The sequence below is a fragment of the Equus caballus genome, chromosome 20 (genome assembly GCF_041296265.1).
Source record: "Equus caballus isolate H_3958 breed thoroughbred chromosome 20, TB-T2T, whole genome shotgun sequence".
Taxonomy (NCBI): Eukaryota; Metazoa; Chordata; class Mammalia; order Perissodactyla; family Equidae; genus Equus; species Equus caballus.
The window spans coordinates 35,033,516-35,058,809 of record NC_091703.1 but is presented as its reverse complement, the minus strand read 5'-3'; the positions used below and the strand labels follow the sequence as shown (position 1 = coordinate 35,058,809).

Genomic DNA, 25,294 nt, shown 5'->3' with positions numbered 1-25,294 from the left:
TTGACTCCCGGCCAGTCTGGCTCATCCGTACCCAACTCCTTCCTGCCCTCCCCCACTGGAGAGTTTTCTTCATTAACAGCTTTATTGAGGTATAATATGCATACCATAACATTCACCTGTTTTAAGTATATGACATCGATTTTTAGTAATTTTACAGAGTTGTGCAACTGTCACCACTGTCTACTTTTAGAACTTTTCCATCACCCCAAGAAGAAACCTGGTGTCCACATCCAGTCCTACACCCAGTTCTAGGCCACCACTATTCTATTTCCTGTCTCCTAGATTTGCCTTTTCTGGATGTACCATGTAGATGGTATCCTACAGTATGTGTTCTTTTGTGTCTGGCTTCTTGCACTGAGCACGTTTCTGAGACTCACCTGTTTGTACCATGCAGTAGAACTTCATTCTTTACAGCCAGATAGTATCCCATTGTATGGCTATACCACTGTGATATTTTAAAACTCATCCAGACACTGTATACTTCATCATCACATATTTAAATATACTGCTCTTTTTTTTTTTTAAGATTGATACCTGAGCCAACATCTGTTGCCAATCTTCTTTTTTCTGTTGTTTTTTCTCCTTCTTCTCCCCAAAGCCCCCCCAGTACATAGTTGTATATTCCAGTTGTGGGTCCTTCTAGTTGTGGCATGTGGGACGTCACTTCAGCATGGCTTAATGAGAGATGCTGTGTCCATGCCCAGGATCCGAGCTGGCGAAACCCTGGGCCACCGAAGCTGAGCATGCAAACTTAACCACTTGGCCATGGGGTCAGCCCCTATTGCTCTTTTTAAAGAGACTATTTTATTTTATTTTTTTAGGCAAGGAAAATTGGCCCTGAACCAATATCTGTGGCCAATCTTTCTCTTTTTTTCTTTTTGCTTAAGGAAGCTTGTCACTGAGCTAACATCTGTGCAAGTCTTCCTCTATTTTGTATGTGGGATGCTGCCACAGCATTGCTTGATGAGCCATGTGTTGGTCCACACCCGGGATCCAAATCTGCGAAACCCCAGGCCACCGAAGCAGAGTGTGCAAACTTAACTACTATGCCCCCAGGCCAGCTGCTAAAGAGACTATTTTAAAATAACCACAATACAATGATTGTACCTTTAAAAATGAACAGGGGCAGGCCCAGTGGTGTAGTGATTAAGTTCACACACACTGCTTCAGTGACCTGGGGTTCACAGGTTCAGATCCTGGGCACAAACCTACACACCACTCGTTACGCAATGCTGTGGTGGTGTTCCACATACAAAATAGAAGAAGATTGGCAACAGATGTCAGCTCAAGGCCAATCTTCCTCACCAAAAAAAGAAAGAAAGAATTGTAAACATAAGTAAAAAATAACTGAAAAAAAAAGAACAATCATTCTTTAATATCATCAGGTATCCAGGTAGTGCTACTGTTTCCTGATTGTCTCATAATTGTTGTTTTGCCTTTTTGTTGCTGGAATCAGGTCCAAATACGGATAGGTTACAGTTGGAGAGTCGGAATCTTAAATAGGGTGGTCAGGGAAGTCCCCAAAGAGAAGGTGACATTTGAACAAAGACTTAAAGGAAATGTGGACATGAGCCATGCAGATATCTGGGAAAAGAACATTCAGGCAGAGGGAACAGTTAGTGCAAAGGCCCTGAGGTAGGAGGCTGCCTGGCATGGTTGATGGACCATAAGGAGGCCACAAAAGACTTTGATGATTATAAGGATAAATGGATCTTAGGTTAGGCTCACAGAGCCAATCCACCTTCTGGCCTGAATCCAGGAGAGTGTTGACACCTCCTTCCAGCAATAGGAAAGATTCTGTTTGCATCTCTTCCCAGCCCCCAAAGAAGAACCCCCTTCGAGCCCCCTTTGGAAGCCACACCTGGGGGAGCTGGCAGTGACAGATGCCACCTCTGACTCCCTGGGCCTCTCCTGGACAGTCGCCGAGGGCCACTTTGACCACTTCATGATCCAGTACAAGAACGGGGACGGGCAGCCCAAGGCGGTGCGAGTGCCGGGACATGAGAACAGGGTCACTGTCTCAGGCCTGGAGCCAGACCACAAGTACAAGATGAACCTGTACGGCTTCCATGGCGGCCAGCGTGTGGGTCCTGTCTCCACTGTTGGTTTAACTGGTGAGTATGCAGTGGGACACTGGTCCCTGCCTGGAGCTGGACTCAGTTTCCCTTTTATTGTCAGTATTCAGGTGTTTTTGTCCCACTGTCCCTGAGAATGAGTCCCCCGAGCTCCTGGGAGAGATTCTGCTGAAGTCTTCACTCCAAGCCTTTGATGTCATCCCAGCCGTCTTACCCTTTACGATGGGCTTTTGGCGTCCTTGCAGAGGCAGCCCACCAGAGAAATAATACGGACTCAGGCGGACCCAGGACTAATCCTAGCCTCAGCTCATTTGAGCTGTATGACCTCAAGAGAGTCATTCAACCTCTCTGTGCCTCCCTTCCCTCATCTGTAAAGAGGCAACAGGCAAACCTGTCTTGCAGGGTGGGCATGAGTGTGGGCATGATGTTCAGTAACTACAGGCTTCCCCTTCTGAGGAAGAGAATTAGTTCCTGAAAACCTTTGGGGGTAATTCTCAAAATTGTCATTGATTTCAGTGGGTGAAATTGTATGTGTTCCCCAAGTTCCAAATGGATACCTATTCATGTGAAATCAACACTGACTCCTGCTGGCATGGATCCTGTTACTTCCAGAGTTAATATCAGTCATATGTGCAATGTAACAGGCACTTTCCTGCATGAATCACTCCACACCAGGGCTGTCTGTCACCTGGTGAAGCAGGCTCTTTTGTAGCCGTCACCTCCGAGATGCCTAAGACCCAGTTCCCAAACAGAACAGACAGATGCACACGATGCTTTTGTAATTCGACTATAAGGCAGAATAAAATCCTACAGAGAACAGAAAACAAAGCAGATGACACCACACATGCCAAACCAGCCCGTCCCTGGGGCCAAGATGGGTCCTCTCTGCCATCGGTTAACAGGAGAGCTAATACCACGTCCAAACAGGACCCAGCTGCCAAGATGGGCTCACGTGGCCTCATCTCTGCCCTCAACTGTGAAACCTAAAGTGCTTTCTAAACACGCTCCAAAAAGCCTTCTAAACCAGAGGCGGTGTTAAAGGAAAACAAACATGGAGCAGAATCCCAAAGCTGAGTGGATGGACCCCGTGATGTGACTCGTCTGTTGTGCTTGGTGGTGTTACAAAGCCTTAGTTCTGTCCCACTACACAAATTCAGTCTGAAGCTCCAAGGGTTTGGTGCCTGCACCGTTGAGTGTCATGGGGTCCCACCCTGCCATCAGAGTGTGCTCTGTTCCCTGGTCACTAACCATTTAAACAGGGGAGATGATGTCTCAACCCTGGGGCACTGGCATCTGGGCTGCAGGGCCCTGGTGTGTCTGGGAGAAATCCCAGAATCCTCTGTTAGAAGGGAGCCCACGAGGCATGTCCACACCTTCTGTTTGTCTCCTGATCCAGCCCCAGAAACAGACCAAGAAATGAGCCCAGCCCCAACAGACCTGCCCACCACGACCCCCGAGCCTCCCTTCAAGCCGCGCCTGGGGGAGCTGGCAGTGACAGACGCCACCCCCGACTCCCTGGGCCTCTCCTGGACAGTCCCCGAGGGCCACTTTGACCACTTCCTGATCCAGTACAAGAACGGGGATGGGCAGCCCAAGGCGGTGCGAGTGCCAGGTCACGAGGACAGGGTCACCGTCTCAGGCCTGGAGCCAGACCACAAGTACAAAATGAACCTGTACGGCTTCCACGGCGGCCAGCGTGTGGGCCCCGTCTCTGTCATTGGGGTGACAGGTGAGTAGACGGTGGAAGCCCCAGGGTGGGACCCAGTGGGAGGATCACCCTCTCTCTGGTGGTGGGTGAGTGGGATGCAGGAGACCCTCTGCTGGAGGCTGAGCCATGGGGCCCTTTGTGCCTCCCCACCCCCCAGCTCCCTGAAGACCAACGGGTCCTCCTGGGCAGAGAAGGGCCACCCTGAGCAGTACCAGTGGCTGCCCTGGGTCCCAGAGCTGCTCCCAGAGGCTCCGGGCATGTTTGTGAAATGTGGACGGAGCAGCACCACCCAGCCTCCTTAGGCCCCTCTGAACTGACCTCAGGGCCCCCAGTCAGGGCCACAGCTTGGGAGAAGACCCAAGGGGACCTTGCCTCACCCTCTCTCTGTCTCCTTCTCAGCTGCAGAGGAAGAGACCCCCACCCCCACAGAGGTGGAAGAGAGCCCCAGCCCCACGGAACCCGGCACAGAGGCCCCAGAGCCCCCCGAGGAGCCCCTCCTTGGGGAGCTGATGGTGACAGGATCCTCCCCAGACTCGCTGAGCCTGTCCTGGACTGTCCCCCAGGGCCACTTTGACTTCTTCACCGTTCAGTACAAGAACAGGGATGGGCGGCCCCAGGTGGTGCGTGTCAGGGGCGAGGAGAACGAGGTCACCATTGGGGGTCTGGAGCCGGGGCGCAAGTACAAGATGAACCTGTATGGCCTGCACGACGGCCAGCGGATGGGCCCCGTCTCTGTCGTCGGGGTGACAGGTGAGTGGACGGTGGAAACCCCAAGGTGGGACCCAGTAGGAGGGTCACCCTCTGATGATGCTTGAGTGGGGTGCAGGAGACCCTCTGCTGGAGGCTGAGCCATGGTGCCCTTTGTGCTCCTTCCCACCCCTGTCTTCCTGAGCACCAGTGGGTCCTCTTGAGCAGAGAAGGGCACCCTGAGCTGTGCTGGTGGCTGCCCTATGTCCCACAACTTCCCCCAGAGGCCCTGGGCATGTTTGTGAGGTGTGGACCAAGCAGGACCACCCAGCCCCCTAAGCTCCTCTGAACTGAAGTCAGGGCTCCCAGTCAGGGCCACAGCTTCAGGGAAGACCCAAGGACATCTCCTGGGGACCCTGCCTCACCCTCTCTCTGTCTCCTTCTCAGCTACAGAGGAAGAGACCCCCAGCCCCACAGAGGTGGAGGAGACCCCCAGCCCCATAGAGCCCAGCACAGAGGCCCCGGAACCTCCCGAGGAGCCCCTCCTTGGGGAGCTGATGGTGACAGGATCCTCCCTAGACTCGCTGAGCCTGTCCTGGACCGTCCCCCAGGGCCACTTTGACTTCTTCACCGTTCAGTACAAGGACAGGGACGGGCGGCCCCAGGTGGTGCGTGTCACCGGCGAGGAGAACGAGGTCACCATTGGGGGTCTGGAGTCAGGGCGCAAGTACAAGATGAACCTATATGGACTGCTCGAGGGGCAGCGCGTGGGCCCTGTGTCCACGGTGGGCATCACCGGTGAGTGAGGGCTGAGGGTCTCAGGGGAGCATCACCTTCTCCTCCTGGGCAACCCAGTTGACTGTTCTCTTTCGCCACCCCTGAGAGTTCAGGCCTGGCTCCTCTTTCATGCCCTCCCTCCAGGGCCCCAGTCCAGTGGTTTGGCCTTTGCCAGCTTCAATCTGATCATCCACACTCAGAGCCTCCTTCTTATGGTCATCCACTGGCCACTTCTGAGGTGAAATGTTTCAGGCACAGCCAAGTCTGACTTTACCAGAATTTGCTTCTCTTTCCGTCTTAATCACAGCATTCTTTGTTATAACCACCACAAAAAAAAACAAAAAATCTGAAAGAAACAACCCACCATCCAACCACACTGGGATGTTTAAATAATTAGGTGACATCTCTAAGATGAGCTATGTCATCATTGAAATGTTTTAAGACAATTACTTCATAACATTACTTTGAAAAAATCCCCGTAAGTTTTATAAAGATGCTCATCACAACCACCTGAAAATAACGCGCATGGCAAGAAAGCTAGAAGGACACATATCCCATGGGTGTATAGTTTGTGGGACAGAATAGAATGTTCCAGCACTTTTATTCTGTTTTATTCTATTCCGTGTTGTCCAAATTTTCTTAAATGACAAGCATTTCTTTTATAATCAGGGAACAATTTTTTTTATATAATATCTTCTCCTCCCTTGTACTCCTTGCTTTTCCCCCCGTCACTCTTGCAACTTATTTCCTTTCTAATTGTATAAAAGTTACAACTTCTGGTCCCTAAAAAATTAGGGAAAACATCACAAGGTGAATTAAATTCCAGAAACGCACGCAGGCTGGCTTTTCTAAGTCATCGTCAGCCAGATTCTCATCCTGTGCGAGTGTTTCACAAGGGCCCCTCTTGACGGGGACCCAGCCCCTCTGAGGGTCAATGTTTTAAGGGCGGTCGCTGCATCTGACACCGAGTGAGAGGTTTTGCGAGGTTTGCTCTCCTGTCCTGAAGAAGCTTCCAACAGAGAAACTCTTTTCACTCAGCCTGCCTGACTCCTGGGGGATGGGCCTCGTTTCTACGTGTTCACAGGAAGGGGGGTACCAAGAGAATCTTCAGAAAATGGTCTTTAGTATATTTCACACCCTGAAGGAAGGTTAAGTTTCATCTGCTGTTCAGTTATTTTTCCTCTCTATTTTGGCAAATTACAAGCATATACAAAGAGGGCAGTAGAAGGGACCCGTGTTCCCACTCCACATCCCCAACCGGATTATTAATTTTTATAGTCCTGGGTTTCTTTTTAAGTCTTTAAGTCTTTTCTAGTGAAAAGAATATAGCAACATGATGAAAAGTTTGGAAAACAGGAAGAAAACCTCTCATCAGACCACCATGTGAGCTGATTGATAGCCGTCATTAGTAACAATGTGCATTACATCCTCTCTTTCTGCATTTTCCACTCAGTGCCTGTTTTAAAGTTGCAGAGTGTTCATGTAATTCTTGGCTCTTGCTTTCTTTGTATACAAGGTACATTGTGAGCATTTATCCTGTGGCTGTACAACCTGCATTAATCATCATTTTAATGGGGGTTTGATGCTTCACGGTGAAAGTGCCATAACAAAATTAATCATCTTCTCTGGGTCATTTGGGTCCCTGACACATTTTGCTGTCGTGAATAATGCCATGATGAACTCCCATGACACAACTTTTTCCTGGTTTTTAATAATTTTCTTAGGATAGCTGCCCAGAAATGGGATTATTGGGTCAAAGGAAATGAGCATTATTTTGGCTCCTGACACATATGTCCAAATTGTGGTGCCTGCCAGCCAGGACGTGATGGCTGTTGGGAGCCTGTCTTAGCTGTCTGTCAATCAGTTACCTAATGGCTAATCCCAAGGCTACAGGAGCCCAAGGAGTATATTTGCTAGATGCCCTTTGTTGTCCCTATTGACATCACGAGCAAAGCAAGTTGCCACGTAAGTCTGCATCCTCCATCTCTTCTCTCAGCCTTCCAGGATGTTGAGGAGACCCCCAGCCCCACAGAACCCAGCACAGATGCTCCGGAGCCCCCCGAGGAGCCCCTCCTAGGGGAGCTGACGGTGACAGGATCCTCTTCAGACTCACTGAGCCTGTCCTGGACCGTCCCCCAGGGCCACTTCGACTTCTTCACTATGCAGTACAAGGACAGGGACGGGCAGCCCCAGGTGGTGCGTGTCAGGGGCGAGGAGAGTGAGGTCACCGTTGGGGGCCTGGAGCCGGGGCGCAAGTACAAGATGAACCTGTATGGCCTGTACGAGGGGCAGCGTGTGGGCCCCGTGTCCGCGGTGGGCGTGACCGGTGAGTGGACGGTGGAAGCCCCAGGGTTGGACCCAGTGGGAGGATCACCCTATCTTGGTGATGGGTGAGTGGGATGCAGGAGACCCTCTGCTCGATGCTGAGCCTTGGGCCCTTTGTGCTGTCCTCATCCCCAGATCTCTGAGGACCAACAGGTCCTCCTGGGCAGAGAAGAGCCTCTATGAGCAGTGCTGGTGGCTGCCCTGGGTCCCACAGCTGCCCCCAGAGGCTCTGGGCATGTTTGTGAGATGTGGCCCAAGCAGGACCACCCAGCCCCCTAGGCTCCTCTGAACTGACCTCAAGGCCCCCAGTCAGGGCCCCGGCTTCAGAGAAGACCCAAGGACGTCTCCTGAGGACCCTGCCTCACCCTCTCTGTCTCTCTCTTTCTCAGCTGCAGAGGAAGAGATCCCTACCTCCACTGAGGTGGAGGAGACCCCCAGCCCCACAGAACCCAGCACAGATGCTCCGGAGCCCCCCAAGGAGCCCCTCCTTGGGGAGCTGATGGTGACAGGATCCTCCCCAGACTCGCTGAGCCTATCCTGGACCGTCCCCCAGGGCCACTTCGACTTCTTCACCGTTCAGTACAAGGACAGGGACGGGCGGCCCCAGGTGCTGCGTGTCAGGGGCGAGGAGAACGAGGTTACCGCACGAGGCCTGGAGCCGGGACGCAAGTACAAGATGAACCTGTATGGCCTGCACGAGGGACAACGTGTGGGGCCTGTGTCCACGGTGGGCACGACCGGTGAGTGAAAGCCGGGGTGGGGCAGGGAGGGGAAGACAAGCCCTAGAAGACTTTCCCTTTACTACCATCTTCGTGAAAACATAAGTATTCTTGGCAGCATGTCTTCTTTTGCATATCAGATGGCCCGGATCTTGTTAAAAGGCAGATTTGGATTCAGCAGGTTTGGGCTGAGCCCACAGATTCTGCATTTCTAATGAGATCCTCAGTGATCCTGATGCTGCTGGTCCGAGGACCACACTTTGAGTAGCAAAACTCTTCACAACAAAGGAATTGGACACTTTCTTAGAATGTGTTGGAGAGAATTGTACTCTCTTCCGTGATCCCTCATGGAGGCTCAGCCTCTATGTAGCTGTCTGGAGGCTGTGAAGGAAGATGGAAGGTGCTCAGAATGCAGCGTCTGCACTGAAACACCCCAGGCCTCGTGGTTCGAGTATTACCAGACTTATGACTCCAAGGGGTCAACAAAGATGTGGGTGCCCGCACTATGGGAGTTCACTGGGTAAACCTTGAACACAGCAGAGAGACAAGTTCTTATCCTAATGGGGCTCACAGTTGTGGGGAGACAGGCTGTGGACCAGCAAATCAGGCAAAAGGCCATGTGTGTATGACAGGAACCCCAGGGCCAGGCCGAGACTAGCAGCAAAACCTAAGCCAGCCGGCTCAAAGGACAGCCGAGACCTAAGGTCAGGGAGCTGTTAGCTTGGTGACAGCTAGACATGGGATGACAAGTGTGTCAGATCAGTATCACAGCTGGTGCAAAGGTCTGGAAACTAGGAACATCATGGCATGAGAAGAACTGAGACGATTTTGTATGAAATCCTTTGAGTCAAGGAGATAGTCTTGAGATGAGGGTGGAAAGGTCGGGACAGCTCAGGAAGCCAGAGAGTCCTCCTGGGATAAAAGAGGTTTGCTGCACAGTTTTAAGCTAAGATTGACACCATCAGATGCATTTAAAGGCTCATTCTGGCTGCCTTGTGAAGAACAGATGTGAGAGGGAGGCAGAGAGACCAGCAGGGAGGTTGTAACCCAGGTAAGAGGGGAGGGTGGCCAAAACCGGGATGATGGGGCTGCAGCTGTGGGCAGTGAAGAGATTCGGAGGATCTTAGGAGAGAGAGTTAGACACTCTGAGTCCCACGGCAGATGGGGACAGGAACAGGTCCAGGAGGCCTCCAAGTTTCTGGTTGGGGAAGGGGCTTCTGAGCAGTTGGAAGCAAAGACATGAACCAAAGGGAGTGAGATGCCAATGAGACCCCACTGGAGGGAGGCGCAAGGGACAGTAACCACGTGGGCCTGGGTTCAGAGGAGAGGTGGGTGCTGGAGACAAAGGGAGAGGTCACAGGGGTGTTGGCAGGTGGTAGATGAGGATGAGATGATAGGAAGGCTGACGTTAAAGAGACCAGAAAGAATAGATGACTTAGAGCCACTGTGGACAGCAACATTCTGCCCCTTATTACCTTACTTTTATGATACACGCCCTTTATATGCTGAACTGAGGAGATCTCACCTGACGCCGAATGTTTCTGTCAAGCTCCAGACTACGAAGCTATAATCACCCAAGCCCCGCCCAGTGAGGCCACCGAACCTCCCATCAAACCACGCCTGGGGGAGCTGGCAGTGACAGATGCCACGCCTGACTCCCTGGGCCTCTCCTGGACAGTCACCGAGGGCCACTTTGACCACTTCCTGGTCCAGTACAAGAATGGGGACGGGCAGCACAAGGCAGTGCGGGTGCCGGGGCATGAGGACAGGGTCACCATCTCGGGCCTGGAGCCAGACCACAAGTACAAGATGAACCTGTACGGCTTCCACGGCGGCCAGCGCATAGGTCCTGTCTCCACTGTTGGTTTAACTGGTGAGTGTGCAGTGGGATGCTGGGCCCTGCCCTAGGCTGGACTCAGTTTCACTTTTATTCTCAGTATTCGGGTGTTTTTGTCCCAGAGCTCCTGAGACCGGTTCTGCTGGTGTCTTCACTGCAAGCCTTTGGTGTCACCCCAGCCGTCTTACCCTTTACAATGGGCTTTTGCGGTCTTTGCAGAGGCAGCCCACCAGAGAAATAACACAGACTCAGGCGTACCTGGGGCTGATCCTAGCCTCAGCACATTTGAGCTGTGTGACCTCAAGAGAGTCACTCAACCTCCCTGTGCCTCTCTTCCCTCATTTGTAAAGAGGCAATAGGCACATCTGTCTTGCAGGGTGGGCATGAGTGTGGACACTATGTTAAGTAACTACAGGCTTCCCCTTCTGAGGAAGAGAATTAGTTCCTGAAAACCCTTGGGGGGAATTCTCTAATTCTCATTGATTTCAGTGGGTGAAATTGTATGTGTTCCCCAAGCTCCAAATTGATACCTATTCATGCGAAATCAACACTGACTCCTGCTGGCATGGATCCTGTTACTTCCAGAGTTAATATCAGTCATATGTGCAATGTAACAGGCACTTTCCTGCATGAATCACTCCATACCAGGGCTGTCTGTCACCTGGTGAAGCAGGCTCTTTTGTAGCTGTCACCTCTGAGATGCTTAAGACCCAATTCCCAAACAGAACAGACAGATGCACACGATGCTTTTGTAATTCGACTATAAGGCAGAATAAAATCCTACAGAGAACAGAAAACAAAGCAGATGACACCACACATACCAAACCAGCCCGTCCCTGGGGCCAAGATGGGTCCTCTCTGCCATCGGTTAACAGGAGAGCTAATACCACGTCCAAACAGGACCCAGCTGCCAAGATGGGCTCACGTGGCCTCATCTCTGCCCTCAACTGTGAAACCTAAAGTGCTTTCTAAACACGCTCCAAAAAGCCTTCTAAACCAGAGGCGGTGTTAAAGGAAAACACACATGGAGCAGAATCCCAAAGCTGAGTGGATGGACCCCGTGATGTGACTCGTCTGTTGTGCTTGGTGGTGTTACAAAGCCTTAGTTCTGTCCCACTACACAAATTCAGTCTGAAGCTCCAAGGGTTTGGTGCCTGCACCGTTGAGTGTCATGGGGTCCCACCCTGCCATCAGAGTGTGCTCTGTTCCCTGGTCACTAACCATTTAAACAGGGGAGATGATGTCTCAACCCTGGGGCACTGGCATCTGGGCTGCAGGGCCCTGGTGTGTCTGGGAGAAATCCCAGAATCCTCTGTTAGAAGGGAGCCCACGAGGCATGTCCACACCTTCTGTTTGTCTCCTGATCCAGCCCCAGAAACAGACCAAGAAATGAGCCCAGCCCCAACAGACCCGCCCACCATGACCCCCGAGCCTCCCTTCAAGCCGCGCCTGGGGGAGCTGGCAGTGACAGACGCCACCCCCGACTCCCTGGGCCTCTCCTGGACAGTCACCGAGGGCCACTTTGACCACTTCCTGATCCAGTACAAGAACGGGGATGGGCAGCCCAAGGCGGTGCGAGTGCCGGGTCACGAGGACAGGGTCACCGTCTCAGGCCTGGAGCCAGACCACAAGTACAAGATGAACCTGTACGGCTTCCACGGCGGCCAGCGTGTGGGCCCCGTCTCTGTCATCGGGGTGACAGGTGAATGGACGGTGGAAGCCCCAGGGTGGGACCCAGTGGGAGGATCACCCTCTCTCTGGTGGTGGGTGAGTGGGATACAGGAGTGCCTCTGCTGGAGGCTGAGCCTTGGGGCCATTTGTGCCCCACGCCACAACCACTAGGTCCCTGAGGACCAACAGGTCCTCCTGGGCAGAGAAGGTCCACCCTGAGCTGTGCTGGTGGTTGCCCTGGGTCCCAGAGCTGCCCCCAGAGGCCCTGGGCATGTTTGTGAAGTGTGGACAGAGCAGGACCACCCAGCCTCCTTAGGTCCCTCCGAACTGACCTCAGGGCCCCCGAAGACCCAAGGACATCTCCTGGGGACCCTGCCTCACCCTCTTTGTGTCTCTCTTTCTCAGCTGCAGAGGAAGAGACCCCCAGCCCCACAGTGGTGGAGGAGACCCCCAGCCCCACGGAACCCAGCACAGAGGCCCCAGAGCCCCCTGAGGAGCCTCTCCTGGGGGAGCTGATGGTGACAGGATCTTCCCCAGACTCGCTGAGCCTGTCCTGGACTGTCCCCCAGGGCCACTTTGACTTCTTCACCGTTCAGTACAAGGACAGAGATGGCCGGCCCCAGGTGGTGCGTGTCAGGGGCGAGGAGAGGGAGGTCACCATTGGGGGCCTGGAGCCGAGGCGCAAGTATAAGATGCACCTGTATGGACTGCACGAGGGGCAGCGCGTGGGCCCCGTGTCCACCGTGGGCATGACTGGTGAGTGAGGGGCAGGCCGTGACCCCCACGTTTCCCTCTGTTGCTCTGCTGTTTCCCTCTTTGGAATCAGCACTCCTCACAAATGGCCTCTGGGTCCCTCTCTGCTCATAGGGTCTAATGATCGTGCTTTGTCCTTGCGTTGAATGAGGACAGATGGAGCCTGTGCTCAGGGTCCTTTGGGCATGAAGCCTATGTCTCCCACATTTTTGCTTTCTTCCTCCCTTCATGATCTGGAACCTCAGATGTGCTCCATTGTTCACGTGTGGCTTCCTCAGGCTCCCTGACTGGGCATTTTAGTGGCTCAGAGCGCGGCTCTGGAACTAGGTTCTCTAGGTTTGAATCCTGCTCCGAATGTACTGATTGTGTGATTTTGCAAATGTTTCTTAACTTTCCCATGCTGCTGATCCCCGCAAAATGCAGATAATAACAATAGTACCTGCTTCATATGTCGCGTGAGGATAAATGTGCTACTCTCTGTGAACTGCTTACAGCAGTGCCTGGGACACAGTAAGCTCGTGAGCACAGTTTGCTACAGAATGTTCACTTCACAGCCTGGGGAACGCACTCCCTGTCTTGTGTAGAGTCCTGCCATTGACCCCTCAGCTTCCTCTGCTCTGTTCCAGCCTCCCTGCCCACAGAGCCCCCAGTGGCACCCCGCCTGGGGGAGCTGGCTGTGGCAGCCGTGACCTCGAACACAGTGCGCCTCTCGTGGACAGTGGCCCAGGGCCCCTTCGACTCCTTCCTGGTCCAGTACAGGGATGTGCAGGGGCAGCCCCAGGCCGTGCCCGTGGGTGAAGACCTCCGCGAGGTCACCATCTCTGGTCTGGACCCAGCCCGCAAGTACAGGTTCCTTCTCTTCGGACTCCAGGATGAGAAACGGCATGGCCCGGTCTCTGCAGAAGCAAAGACCCGTAAGTGAGGGCTGCAGGCCCCTTTTGCCCCTGGAGCCTCCTGACCGTCCTTCGCCCCCTTGTGGCAACAGTTGGAATTTCATGTTTCTCTGCTCCACACTCCAGACTTCAGGGCCCCAGACCCATTTATTTACTGTGTCCGGTGAAATCCAGGTCTTGAGCTCCCCCTTAACCTCTCACTCCCATCCTTCTCCCTGCTCCTCTGACATCCCAGGGACGCTTACTCTCTTCCCTGCCTCCTCTTTCATTGTCACTCCTCTGCCTGCCCGCTTCCTGACATGTGGCCTAGTCAATCTCTCCCAGCTCCCAGAGCCCCTGCATCCCGAGGAAGCTCTATTGGTTTCTATCTCTATTTCTGTCACTCTCCATGCACCTCTCTCTCTTTTCCAGTCCCAGACACGAAACCTTCTCCCCGCCTGGGGGAGCTGACAGTGACGGCCACAACACCTGACTCCCTGGACCTCTCATGGACTGTCTCCGAGGGTGAATTCGACTCCTTTGTGGTCCAGTACAAGGACAGGGACGGGCAGCCCCAGGTGGTGCCTGTGGCTGCAGACCGGCATGAGGTCACCATTCCCGGCCTGGAGCCCAATAGGAAATACAAGTTCCTGCTCTACGGGCTGGCAGGCAGGAAGCGGCTGGGCCCCATCTCTGCTGACGGCACCACAGGTGAGCACTGGGCCTGCCTCCCACCTTTTTGTATCCGAGCCCCCAGAGCTGGCCCCGAAGCCTTTCCCTGAAGTTCATACTCCTGTCTTAGGCTTGGCATGACAATCATACACCAAAAGCAAAGGTTTATGGAGTCCCTTCTGTGTGCCGGGCACTGCTCTGAGTGTTTTACATGCATTATTTCCTTCATTCACTGACTGCCGATGTAATAAAAAGAACCCAGGCTTTGGAGCCAAGCAGACCTCTGTTCAAATTCCAATTGCCAGCTGGGTGGCCAGGGACAAGCCACTTCTTTCCCTTGAACCTCAGTTTCCACACCTGCATGATGGTTGTGAATAATACCTACTGGTGCTCAGTGAGTGTTCACATTCCCCTCCCTCCATCCCAACTCTGAGGCAGGAGGTGGAAAATATGGGAGGGTTTGGCTGCAAAAAGACTATGGAAAAATCTGGTGTCATTGTGTCCATGACTCAGCCCCCCAAGGAAGGGGTGGAGGTGGGTCACTGACCCTTACCCCACCTCCAGGATCATGAGTCACTCTGGCCAGACAGGGATGGGGCACACAGCCAGTTGGGGCCTGGGGTCCTCAGACTCCATAATTCTCCTCCTCAAACTCATTATGGGACTGGATACAGGCTTCTCCTCCAACCCCATCAGTCAGCACCCCTCCCCCCGACCCAGGCAAGTCTCTTCCGTGCTCTGCTCTGCTCTGCCCTTTGTTCTCCCAGCTCTGCCCCTGGCTTCTCCCTCTTCCCCACCTGGCTGCCCTGGTCCGGTGGTGTTAGTGCAGGGCTGGGGAAGCCGGTGGAAGGAGGGCCCAGGCTGATGGTGATCGAGGGGAAGGTCGTGGGCAGGCAGTGGGAGCCTGTGAGCTTGGCTGGCTGCCCAGCCCAGCTCTTACTGTTTGGGGGCATCTCCCTGACAACCCAGATGCCCTCTGGGAGCCTTTCTCAGCTCTGGCCACATCCCTGCTCAGGGGGCTGAGGGTCAGGGGGAAGTTGAGGCCCTTCTCTGCACCCCTAGCCATCCCTCTCTCACAAGGTGACCTTTCATGCATTTACTGCACCCTTGATCACAGTGGGGAGAGAGTGGGAGTAGGAAGGAGTAGGGGGGTGGCCTCCGGGGGAGGAGACCGGGCTGCTCACCCTCCTTCCTACAGGGCAGGACTGGAGCGGGCCTATCTCAGGTGGCTGTCCCTGGACTCACACTTCAGGGAGCCTTGTCCAGACCCTCACACCTCCCAGAAGTTGCCAGGGCTGAGGTAAAAGTGGCTCTTGATTAAGAGTTTCTCCCCCCCTCTGCCCACAGCTCCCCTGGAGAAGGAGCAGCAGCCCCCACCCCGCCTGGGGGAGCTGACGGTGACGGATGAGACCCCAGACTCCCTGCACCTCTCGTGGACGATGGCCCAGGGCCCCTTTGACTCCTTCGTGGTTCAGTACAGGGACACAGACGGACAGCCCCGGGCCGTACCTGTGGCCGCAGACCAGCGGGAGGTCACCATAGAAGGCCTGGAGCCTGGCAGGAAATACAAGTTTCTGCTGTATGGGCTCCTAGGAGGGCAGCGCCTGGGCCCCGTCTCTGTCCTGGGAGTGACAGGTGAGCAGGAAGCTGGCCTGCTTGGCTGTAGCAAGCCAGCCTGAGTGAGTTTCCTTGTGCCTTTGGGCTGAAGGGACTGGCAGGAGTGGGCAGGGGCACTGGGGAGCCCTTCTGGCACAGGAGAGGGAAGAGTGCAGGAGGGTCAGCTCTGACGGTGACCAAGGGGTCGGGCAAAAGTAGGAGCCTGGACAGGAGGCAAGGAAAGGCCCTGACGGGGCTCCCCAATCTCCTGACCCCCACCCTATCCCAGCACTCCAGCTGTCCCCATCACTCTGCTGGGGCAGCTCTTACCATTCCCACAGGGTGGCCTTGCCCAGATAGGGGCAAACCTCCCCCCCCCCCCCCCCCCCCCCCCCGCCGTGGATGAGTCAGGAGCATTTTCTCAAATGGAAAATTGCTGGAAAACAAAATGAGAAGGGGCATAGAAACCAATAGAAGTGGCTGCATTTATGGAGCAGGCTCCTCTTCCAGAGGTTACTGACACCCGCCTCAGATCTGCCTGGCGGGCGCGGGGCCCCACCTGCTGGCCTGCTTTGCCCTCTCTGGTCACCAGCCAACTCCATCCTCAGCTTTTCTCAGAAGGGAAGACCCAGTGCTAGGAGCTCAGGGAGTGACTGAGCTCTTCCTGCCTCAGGCCATGAGCACAGGTGTCCCAGGCCAGATGGGGAGGGAGTATGGCCTGTGCAGACACCTAGATAAGACGGGTTGTGATAAGACGTTGGGGTGGAGAAGGGGAAAGCAAGTACCTGATCCAGACACAGCAAAGGAGCCCCACAGAGGAGTGATAGGACCACCGTGTTGGTGCTCAAAGAGGCCCAGAGCTGGCAGGAGTCAAAGGCAAAGCAAGGATATGGCAGAGTCAAGAGAAGGAAAATGCTAGAATAGCCTCAGTCCCTCTCTTCTCTCTACTTGGCTGCCATGGCCAAGACCTGTAAAGTCCTCACTTCAGCCTTGGGCCAGCCCTGGAACCCCCTCTTTGGAGGGTTAGGAGTAGGGAGGGCCCGCGTCACAGCCCCCGCTCAGCTTCTCCCTGGGCTTCTTCCATGCAGCCCCAGAAGAAGACACGCCAGCCCCCTGGCGCCCTGCCACAGAGGCCCCAGAGCCCCCCAAAGGGCCCCACCTAGGGACGCTGGCAGTGACCAACGGAACCCCAGACTCCCTGCGCCTCTCATGGAGTGTGACCCAGGGCCCCTTTGACTCCTTCGTGGTCCAGTATCGGGACACAGACGGGCAGCCCCAGGCCTTGCTCGTGGGTGGCGACCAGAACAAAGTCCTCGTGTCAGGCCTGGAGCCCAGCACCTCCTACAAGTTCTTCCTCTATGGCCTCCATGAAGGGAAGCGCCTGGGGCCTGTCTCAGCCGAGGGCACCACAGGTACTGCCAGGCGGAGGCCCTGCATCTTGGCCTCGCTTACCTCTAGTCTGGGCCTGGGAAGGGCGAAATGGAGTGCCCAGAAGTGGTGACTGTAGGACAAGAACATGAGGAGGGTACCATAGAGGGAGGAAGGGGTGGACAAGCAGCCCTTGGCTTTACACACACACGTTGTCACTATGGCTGGCAGCCTGTGGGTGCCAGACCCTCATCATCTCCACTTTACAAATGAGGAAATAGGGGCCGGGGGGGGGTGTCAGAAAGGACCTACCCTAGGTCACCGAGCTGGTGTGCTGCTATCTCCAAACCCTTCTCTCCCACCAACTGTGTGCAGGGTCAGCTCCTCCTGGTCAGACCCCAGGGGAGCCAGGGCCCCGCCTGTCCCAGCTGTCTGTGACTGACGTGACCACAAGTTCACTGCGGCTCAACTGGGAGGCCCCACCTGGGGCCTTTGACTCCTTCCTGCTCCGCTACGGGGTCCCGTCACCAAGCACTCTGGAGCCACATCCGCGTCCCCTGCTGCAGCGGGAGCTGACAGTGCCGGGGACACGGCGCTCAGCCGTGCTCCGGGACCTACGTCCAGGGATCCTGTACAGCCTTACATTGTATGGGCTGCGTGGGCCCCACAAGGCAGACAGCATCCAGGGCACCGCCCGTACCCTCAGCCCAGGTAGGGCCCCATGCTGGGCACATATGCACACTGCCCCAAAGTGGGGGCTTTTTGTACTTCGTAGGGTGAGACCTAGTGCCTCAACCAGAGGCGGGGTTGGTGAATGGTATAGGATTTGAAGGAATCTACAGAGTGACTTCCGTTTCTAGGTCTAGAGGAAAAGGGTGGTGCTGAGCATGTCTGGAGCCAGTGGGGCCCGGGGAGAAGGAGGGGTAGGATTCCTGGGCAGGAAGCCCCTGTCCTGTGCCCTCACCATCACTCTTTGACACACCCGTCCCCTCAGTTCTGGAGAGCCCCCGTGACCTTCAATTCAGCGAAATTGGGGAGACCTCAGCCAAAGTCAGCTGGACGCCCCCACCGTCCAGAGTGGACAGCTTCAAAGTTTCCTACCAGCTGGCAGATGGAGGTGACAGCCTTTTGCCTATGTCCTCATTTGCTTTCATTTCTCCTGTGCCCTGCACTCTGCCTGCCCTGCCGCACCTCCTTGCTTCCCCGGCCAACCTCCCAAGCCCATCGTGTTTTCAGGGGAGCCACAGAGCGTGCAGGTGGATGGCCGAACCCGGACCCAGAGACTCAAGGGGCTGATCCCAGGGGCTCAGTACGAGGTGACCGTGGTCTCTGTCCGCGGCTTTGAGGAGAGTGAGCCTCTCACAGGCTTCCTCACCACAGGTGAGATGGACGGGGACCTGAGAGGAGGTAGTAGGAGAAAATGAGGGTGTGGGTGGGAGTTGAGAGTGAACAGGGAGGGGGAAAGGGGCTGTTGGATTCGAGGCTCCAAGCGTCGACAAGAGGCCCAGCAGAATTTGGGAAGGGGAGGGGTGGGGAGAGCAGCAGGGGACGGCTCTGACCCCCCTCCCTTCTCCCAGTTCCTGACGGCCCCACCCAGCTGCGTGCACTGAACTTGACTGACGGATCAGCCCTGCTGCACTGGAAGCCCCCCCAGGCCCCTGTGGACACATATGACATCAGAGTCACAGCCCCAAGGGGTGAGCAGGGCTGAGGCCTCTGGAGGGGACTTGTTCAAGGTGGGGAGAACAGAGAGCAGGCTGGGCATGGAGGGGACAGATGCTGACGCTGCACCCCCACTCCCAGCCCCCCCTCTACAGGCCTCAGCCCCCGGCAGCTCTGTGGACTACTCCTTGCACGACCTTGTGCTCCACACCAACTACACGGCGACCGTGCGTGGCCTTCGGGGCCCCAACCTCACCTCCCCAGCCAGCATCACCTTCACCACAGGTACAGCCTATGAGATGTGTGGGATGGTGGAAGGGGAGCTCAAGAGAACCAGGATGGGCTCCATCTTCTCTTCCCACCTTCCCCTCCCAGGATTGGAAGCCCCTCGGGACTTAGAAGCCCAGGAAGTGACCCCCCGCACGGCCGTGCTCACTTGGACAGAGCCCCAAGTCCCGCCAACTGGCTACCTGCTCAGCTTCCACACCCCTGGCGGACAGATCCAGGTGCCCCCACCCCTGCCCTACTGGCCAACTCCCCTCCCTGGGATCCATTCCAGGAGGCACTGCCTCTGCCTCTTTCGGTGGGGCTCCCCCTCCCTCTCTCCTGACCTGTCCCTTGTCCGTCCCACAGGAGATCCTGCTCCCAGGAGGCATCACCTCTCACCAGCTCCGGGGCCTCTTTCCCTCCACCCCCTACAGCGCATGGCTCCGGGCCATGTGGGGCGAGAGCCTCACGCCACCCGTGTCCACCTCTTTCACCACTGGTACTCAGGCGGTGGGACCTGAGGTTGGGGACTGAGTGGGCAGCATGGCTGTAGGATTTGGAAAAAGGACTGGCCCCTCACTGTCGTCTCCCCAGGTGGACTGAGAATCCCTTTCCCCCGGGACTGTGGGGAGGAGATGCAGAACGGGCCCAGCACCTCGAGGACCACCACCATCTTCCTCAATGGCAACCGCGAGCGGCCCCTGAACGTGTTTTGTGACATGGAGACCGATGGGGGTGGCTGGCTGGTGGGTGGCAGCCGGAAGCCCAGGGGTCTGCATAGGGCAGGGACTACTGCACCAGGAGCCAGAGGCTGATGGTGCTCCCACCTGCTTCCCAGGTGTTCCAGCGCCGCATGGATGGACAAACGGACTTCTGGAGGGACTGGGAGGACTATGCCCATGGTTTTGGGAACATCTCCAGGGAGTTCTGGCTGGGTCAGTGCCTCACAGTGATTGGGGGACCAGGGAAGGGATGGGAACCCTGTTGGACACCAGGACCCTGATGAGAGCACACTGCCCACCCCCAGGCAACGAGGCCCTACACAGCCTGACGACAGCCGGGGACTACTCCATGCGTGTGGACCTGCGGGCTGGGGACGAGGCCGTGTTTGCCCAGTATGACTCCTTCCGAGTAGACTCAGCCGCTGACTACTACCGCCTCCACCTGGAGGGCTACCATGGCACCGCAGGTGAGGGCTGGGCCTGGGAGGGGCGGGGAGGGGGGATGGGGAGAGGGGAGGCCCTCACTGTTCCTTCCCACGCCCTGCCTAGGGGACTCCATGAGTTACCACAGCGGCAGTGTCTTTTCCGCTCGTGATCGAGACCCCAACAACTTGCTCATCTCCTGTGCCGTCTCTTACCGAGGGGCCTGGTGGTACAGGAACTGCCACTATGCCAACCTCAACGGGCTCTACGGGAGCACAGTGGACCACCAGGTGAGGGGCCCGGGAGGCAGCACAGAGCTGGGTGAGGTTGGGTGGTTGGCCCGCCTGGGTGTGACATGCAGTGTGACAGGACAAGTTTACTGAGCTGCTGGGTTCCTCAGGGCCCTCCTCTGTGAAATGGGACAATAATCCAATCTCACCAAGGTGTCTTGAGGAGGAGGTGATTTATTGGATGTAAAGGGCCAGCTCCAGATTAAGCCTCAGTCCTCTGCAGTTGAGGGTTATGAAGGGAGCAGGGAGGGAAGACGTTTTATTGATTCCTGGGAACCATCTCCCCAAAGGTGCAGGGGTGGGAGCAGATGGGATGTCTAGCTGTGACTCTCTCCCGACAACCCCTTTCCCAGGGAGTGAGCTGGTACTACTGGAAGGGCTTCGATTTCTCCGTGCCCTTCACGGAAATGAAACTAAGACCAAGAAGCTACAGGCCTCCGGCCCGGGGAGGTTGAGCCTCTGCTCAGCCTCCCGCGCCCCAGTATGACTGCCGAGCACTGAGGGGTCGCGCTGGGAGAAGAGCCAGGGGCCACCGTCACCACCCACCCACCGGAGGAAGCCTTCTCCACCCGCGATCTCACAGCACCATGTTTACAGGGGGGAGGGAAGGGGTTTATAGGGGAGCAATAAAAGGAGAAACTGAGGCACGTGAGCGGTGCGCATCCTGCTCCGTCACTGGCGCTCGCCCAGGCCCGGGGTCCCCGCTCCACGGGGCTGCAGCTGCACCTGGAAAGGCTGCATGGTGAGGTTGACGCCGCAGTGGGGCTGGGGCTGCAAAGAGGGCAGGGCGCCGGCGGGCGGCAGCAGCGTGAAGGCGCGGAGCAGCTGCGCCAGCACCACGAAGAGCTCGAGGCGCGCCAGCGGCTCGCCCAGGCACACGCGCGCCCCGCAGCCGAAGGCGAGCGTGCTGGGGCTGGCGCCAGGGTACAGGAAGCGGTCTGCAGGCGGAGGGACAGACCTGGGGTTCAGCGACCGCCCTCCCTGCACCTTCCGCCGCCCCCCGCCACGGGCACCCGGCCCCGCCGCGCACCCGGCCGGAACTCGTGCGGCTGCTCCCAAATCGTCTCATCCAGGTGGGCGCCTTGGAGGTTGGGGATAATGATTGTGCCCTTGGGGATGTCGTAGCCGACGATGCTGAGGAAGGGTGGAATTAAGAGGCCTGCGAGGACCCCACTTGGGCCTTCCCCACTGCTCCCTACCTCTCGGGAGTCACCTGGTAGGCCGCGTGGTGCGGTGCGGCAAGGCCAGGGGCACGACCGGCCGCAGGCGCAGCACCTCGGCGATAGTGGCGTTGAGCAAGGGTAGCCGTGCGCGGTCTTTGAATGGGACTGTGGAGCCCAAGGCTCTGGGGCCCAGCTCACGATCCAACTCGTCCTGCAGTCGCTGCTGAATCTGAGAAATGGGGGCAAGGCTGGTGTCTGGGGTCTGAGCCCTGCCGCAAATGGATCCACGGTTGCCCGGTCTCTGGACACCATGGAGCAACTCACGGGAGCCTTTGTGCCAGTTAGGAGGAGGGCCCCCTCCCCCGCCACACAGCTTGCCTCGGGGCAGAGTGAGCTGGGTTCCTGAGGCCTGGGCCAGGCTGCCAGAAAGGAGCCTTTTGCCTGCCCCCCGGGTCATACCTCAGGGTGGTGAAGCAAGAATGCCACAGCCCAGGAGAGGGTGCTCGCAGTGGTCTCCGTTCCACCGATGAAAAGGTCCACCATAGCCATATGCACGTGCCCTTCAAGGAGCTGTCCAGGGGCCTCTTCCACTGTCGGCCTGCCCAGTCCTTGGAGCATGTAGTCTGTCATGTCCCTCCACCGGCCTGCCACTATGCTCTCCTGGGGAGGGGAAGAGGAGCCAGCCTGAGTGCCTGGTTTGAGAAGAGGGGTCTGGAGGGGCCAACAGGTCCAGGACTGGTGGCATATGCCGAAGAACCTGCCTAGTTCTGGGGCAGTAGCATCACCGGCTGTGGGCTGAGGGAGAGCCCGGTCCACGCACAGTTCCCACCTTGTGCTGCCTCAGCTGCTTCTCTATGATGTGATCTCTGTTCTCCATGGCCTGCTTCAGTCTCCAGAGGCCTGGGTTGGGGAAGAACTGGGGCAGGGAGCAAGAGAGCGTAGCGGCTGGGAAGGAAGCCTGTTCCCCCACCCTCACCCTTTCTCTGAGGACCCAGATGTCCCTGGGCTCCACCTCCTCACCCTGAGAAAGGGAATGATGTCCAGAATTTGGATGGACCAGTGTTCCCAGGTTCTCATCAAGTCCTGGACACAGTCCTGAATGGCATGTACTAAGGTGTCTTCCTGCCAGAAAAGGAGGAAATTCTTTCAGTTCACGACCAGGAGACAGTCAGGGAGGGGCTGAGGGGTGGGCCCAAGCATATATGAGGGCAAGAGAGCCGTAACCTTGTCTCCAAAAGTGAGGTAACAGATGATGCTGCAGGTGAGGAAAGAGAATTCCTTCTGGATGGCCACGGGGGCACCGGCCTGGGCTCTCATGCGCTGTGGAGAAGGAGCATGAACTAAACAGGCTGGGGGGCTACTGGCAGAGGTGAAGCTGACCTGGGATGGCCATGGGAGTCCAGCCTCACCTCACAGAACTCTTGGGTCAGCTGTTCCACCAGGGGCTCCATGGAGTTGCGGATGCCCAGTAGCAGGGCTGAGCGGGTGAGTTTCTTGTGGGCCTTCCAGAGCAGGGAATAGTCCCCTAGTGAGAGATCCTGGTAGCGCTGAGACACCAGCTTATCTGCCAGTAGGTGTGGGGGGCAGGGGAGGTGTCAAATTGATGAAGGAAGCCGCAGACCTGACCTCCCCTGCCTCCCCGAGCCCCTGTTCTTCTCTCAAGAAATGCCCCCATCCCTTACAAGATAGTAACTCGGGTCTGCCAGCAAAGTCCACCCACTTCCTGATCATGGCTTCTTCAATGGTCCTCTTGGAGTTCAGCACCACCACAGCTAGGAGACAGCCAAAGCAGGATGTCAGCAGGGAGAGGACCCCACCTCCCCACCGTGACGGGGCCAGGGAGGGAACAGACTCTCACCTTGCAGCCCGAGGCGGAGCCTGTAGATAGGCCCAAGTTTCTGAGTCAAGCCAAGCAGATAGATGGGGAGGTTGGGCTGCAGCAGGTGCAGGAAGCCAGGGACAAGAGGTGGAAGGTGGAGGCTCCTGAGCTTCCACTGACCCCAGAGCAGGCGGGCGCCTGCCAGCAAGATCAGCAGCAGCAGCAGCCCAAGGAGTAGCATGGCCGGAGACCCATGAAAAGGCCCTGGCCCAGCCACTTATAGCTCTTGAGGCCCCCCCATCCATCTTGCTGTTCCGGCTGTTCTGGGGCTCCCCTCAGGTCCCTACCCACTGTCCTTCCCACAGAGTGGCACACTTCTGAAATGGCATAAGTCCCATTGGCCTTGGAGAGTCCATATTTCAAAGAACCATCCATCAAGAAGAAAGGAAGGGAAAGGAAACCCTGACCTTTCTCCCACAGCCAGAATCAGCTTTCTGGCTCCACATCAACCATGCAGGAAAATGTGTCCACTCTCTGGCCTGAGCCCTCATCCCCCACCACCCCACCTTGGATCAGCTTATTGCTCTGGAGTTTGTCTCAGAGAGAAAATGGCAGTCCCTGCCTAATATGCCCTCCAGTATTGCCTGAAGAACAAAATGAGATGAGAGTGATGTGTGTTTTTCTTTTAACTTGCAGATAGGGTGACCATATGGCCTGGTTTGGCTGGGTTGTCCCAGTTTATACCTGCAGTCCCAGTATGATTTGTTATTGGTGCGCCATTTCACTCTCAAAAGTTGAAGAACATGAAGGATTACGTGGTCCCCCAATTTGGAGCTCTAACCATGTACCTGATACTCTTTGGTTGCAAGAAAAAGAAACCAACTTGAGCTGGCTTGGGCCAAAACTAAGAATTATTATAAAAATACAGGGGTATCTCACAGAACCCAAGAGCAGGAGAGCAGGAGAGCAGGAGAGGGGACCTCACTGGCCTTGGAAGGCTGAGGATAGGGAACAGAAAAAGCCCTCAAGACGAGGCCGTTTTCCTCACTCTTTGTTTCTTGCTCTTTGTCTGCTGTCCTCTCCTCTCTCTCTGCAGTCAAGCTGCTTGTGCTCTGAGGTGCAGGCAGAACAGGACTGCCTTTGGGGTCACAGTCCACAGGGGACAGGTCCAGCCCCGGGCAAGTAGGGATTCTCGGCATGACTGAACACGCCCCCATCGATTCCAAAGTCAGAACTCAATAGCCACAGCTGGGGTCAGAGGTCCAGCCCTATTCTGGGAGCCACAGCCATAAGTGGTGGGGTCCCACTGGACCAAGTAGGGCTATCAGGGACCACTTTTATGGGTGAGGAGGCAGTTGAGGCTTAGAGGAGGAGCTTGGGGAAAGGTCATGCCAAACATGGGTGACAGGGCTCAGTGAGAGATTAGGGCTACCTGGGGGTGTGAGTGAGGGTTTGGAGGTGACCTGAAGCCCACACCATCCCCAATTCCCTGTCCCCGGGGATGCGGGTCCTTGCCCCCTCAGAGCTTCACCCAGAGCACAGGCTGTGCCACTGTCGAGACCCCAGCTATACCACCCACCAGCTTGAAGAGCTAACTGCTGGTGGTCCTGGGGGAAGAGGCTCAGGCTCAGTCTGGATCCATGCCCAGGACTGGGAGGGAGAAAACAGGGGTGGGATTTCTGGGGCTGAGCAGCAACAGCTGCCACCTTCCTCACAGTTGACCGCCCAGACCCAGGCCACATCTTGCCACAACTGCAGCTGAATCCATGGCTCTCGTAAATGGGTTTATGCCACCACCATGCTAACTGGCTTTTGGGCGAGAGATCTGACGCGTAACTGCAGGGCCATGTAAACAACAGCCCTAGGAAGCTTCTGAAAGACTGGTCAG

The 25,294-nt window shown here is 56.2% G+C and overlaps 2 protein-coding genes across 6 annotated transcripts in view; one reads left to right on the top strand and one right to left on the bottom strand.

Moving 5' to 3' along the window:
• The window catches only part of TNXB (tenascin XB), a 55,470-nt gene extending 34,394 nt beyond the window's left edge, over nucleotides 1-21,076 (top strand). For 3 of the 5 annotated variants that reach the window (XM_023624640.2, XM_070245338.1, XM_023624637.2), the window contains 25 exons: nucleotides 1,818-2,114; nucleotides 3,472-3,804; nucleotides 4,183-4,533; nucleotides 4,918-5,268; nucleotides 7,244-7,573; nucleotides 7,962-8,312; nucleotides 9,841-10,164; nucleotides 11,498-11,830; nucleotides 12,205-12,555; nucleotides 13,179-13,466; nucleotides 13,857-14,135; nucleotides 15,444-15,731; nucleotides 16,781-17,104; nucleotides 17,436-17,771; nucleotides 18,055-18,177; nucleotides 18,297-18,440; nucleotides 18,638-18,757; nucleotides 18,864-19,007; nucleotides 19,098-19,228; nucleotides 19,356-19,488; nucleotides 19,584-19,735; nucleotides 19,828-19,924; nucleotides 20,017-20,178; nucleotides 20,261-20,424; nucleotides 20,778-21,076. In XM_023624640.2, coding sequence (XP_023480408.2) covers nucleotides 1,818-2,114; nucleotides 3,472-3,804; nucleotides 4,183-4,533; nucleotides 4,918-5,268; nucleotides 7,244-7,573; nucleotides 7,962-8,312; nucleotides 9,841-10,164; nucleotides 11,498-11,830; nucleotides 12,205-12,555; nucleotides 13,179-13,466; nucleotides 13,857-14,135; nucleotides 15,444-15,731; nucleotides 16,781-17,104; nucleotides 17,436-17,771; nucleotides 18,055-18,177; nucleotides 18,297-18,440; nucleotides 18,638-18,757; nucleotides 18,864-19,007; nucleotides 19,098-19,228; nucleotides 19,356-19,488; nucleotides 19,584-19,735; nucleotides 19,828-19,924; nucleotides 20,017-20,178; nucleotides 20,261-20,424; nucleotides 20,778-20,879 — 6,008 coding nt within the window. In that variant the 3' untranslated portion in view covers nucleotides 20,880-21,076. The remainder of the gene's footprint in view (nucleotides 1-1,817; nucleotides 2,115-3,471; nucleotides 3,805-4,182; nucleotides 4,534-4,917; nucleotides 5,269-7,243; nucleotides 7,574-7,961; nucleotides 8,313-9,840; nucleotides 10,165-11,497; nucleotides 11,831-12,204; nucleotides 12,556-13,178; nucleotides 13,467-13,856; nucleotides 14,136-15,443; nucleotides 15,732-16,780; nucleotides 17,105-17,435; nucleotides 17,772-18,054; nucleotides 18,178-18,296; nucleotides 18,441-18,637; nucleotides 18,758-18,863; nucleotides 19,008-19,097; nucleotides 19,229-19,355; nucleotides 19,489-19,583; nucleotides 19,736-19,827; nucleotides 19,925-20,016; nucleotides 20,179-20,260; nucleotides 20,425-20,777) is intronic. The other 2 variants (XM_023624639.2, XM_023624641.2) reach the window with 2 other exon arrangements.
• On the bottom strand, nucleotides 20,581-24,520 carry CYP21A1 (cytochrome P450 family 21 subfamily A member 1). The gene is made up of 10 exons (XM_001491922.4): nucleotides 23,446-24,520; nucleotides 23,270-23,359; nucleotides 22,997-23,151; nucleotides 22,812-22,907; nucleotides 22,608-22,709; nucleotides 22,417-22,503; nucleotides 22,047-22,247; nucleotides 21,638-21,816; nucleotides 21,455-21,558; nucleotides 20,581-21,362 (listed from the first exon to the last, which is right to left on the bottom strand). The coding sequence occupies exons 1-10, from the start codon at nucleotides 23,645-23,647 to the stop codon at nucleotides 21,097-21,099; spliced, it is 1,482 nt and encodes a 493-aa protein (XP_001491972.1). The 5' UTR covers nucleotides 23,648-24,520; the 3' UTR covers nucleotides 20,581-21,096.
• Between the last annotated feature and the right edge of the window lie 774 nt (nucleotides 24,521-25,294).

Coding starts and splice junctions, on each gene's coding strand:
- CYP21A1 (XM_001491922.4), bottom strand. CDS start 23,647: ATGCTACTCCTTGGGCTGCTGCTGCTGCTGATCTTGCTGGCAGGCGCC. Junction 23,360..23,445: donor GCTCCGCCTCGGGCTGCAAG/GTGAGAGTCTGT, acceptor GCTGTCTCCTAG/CTGTGGTGGTGCTGAACTCC. Junction 22,710..22,811: donor ACCTCACTTTTGGAGACAAG/GTTACGGCTCTC, acceptor CTTTTCTGGCAG/GAAGACACCTTAGTACATGC.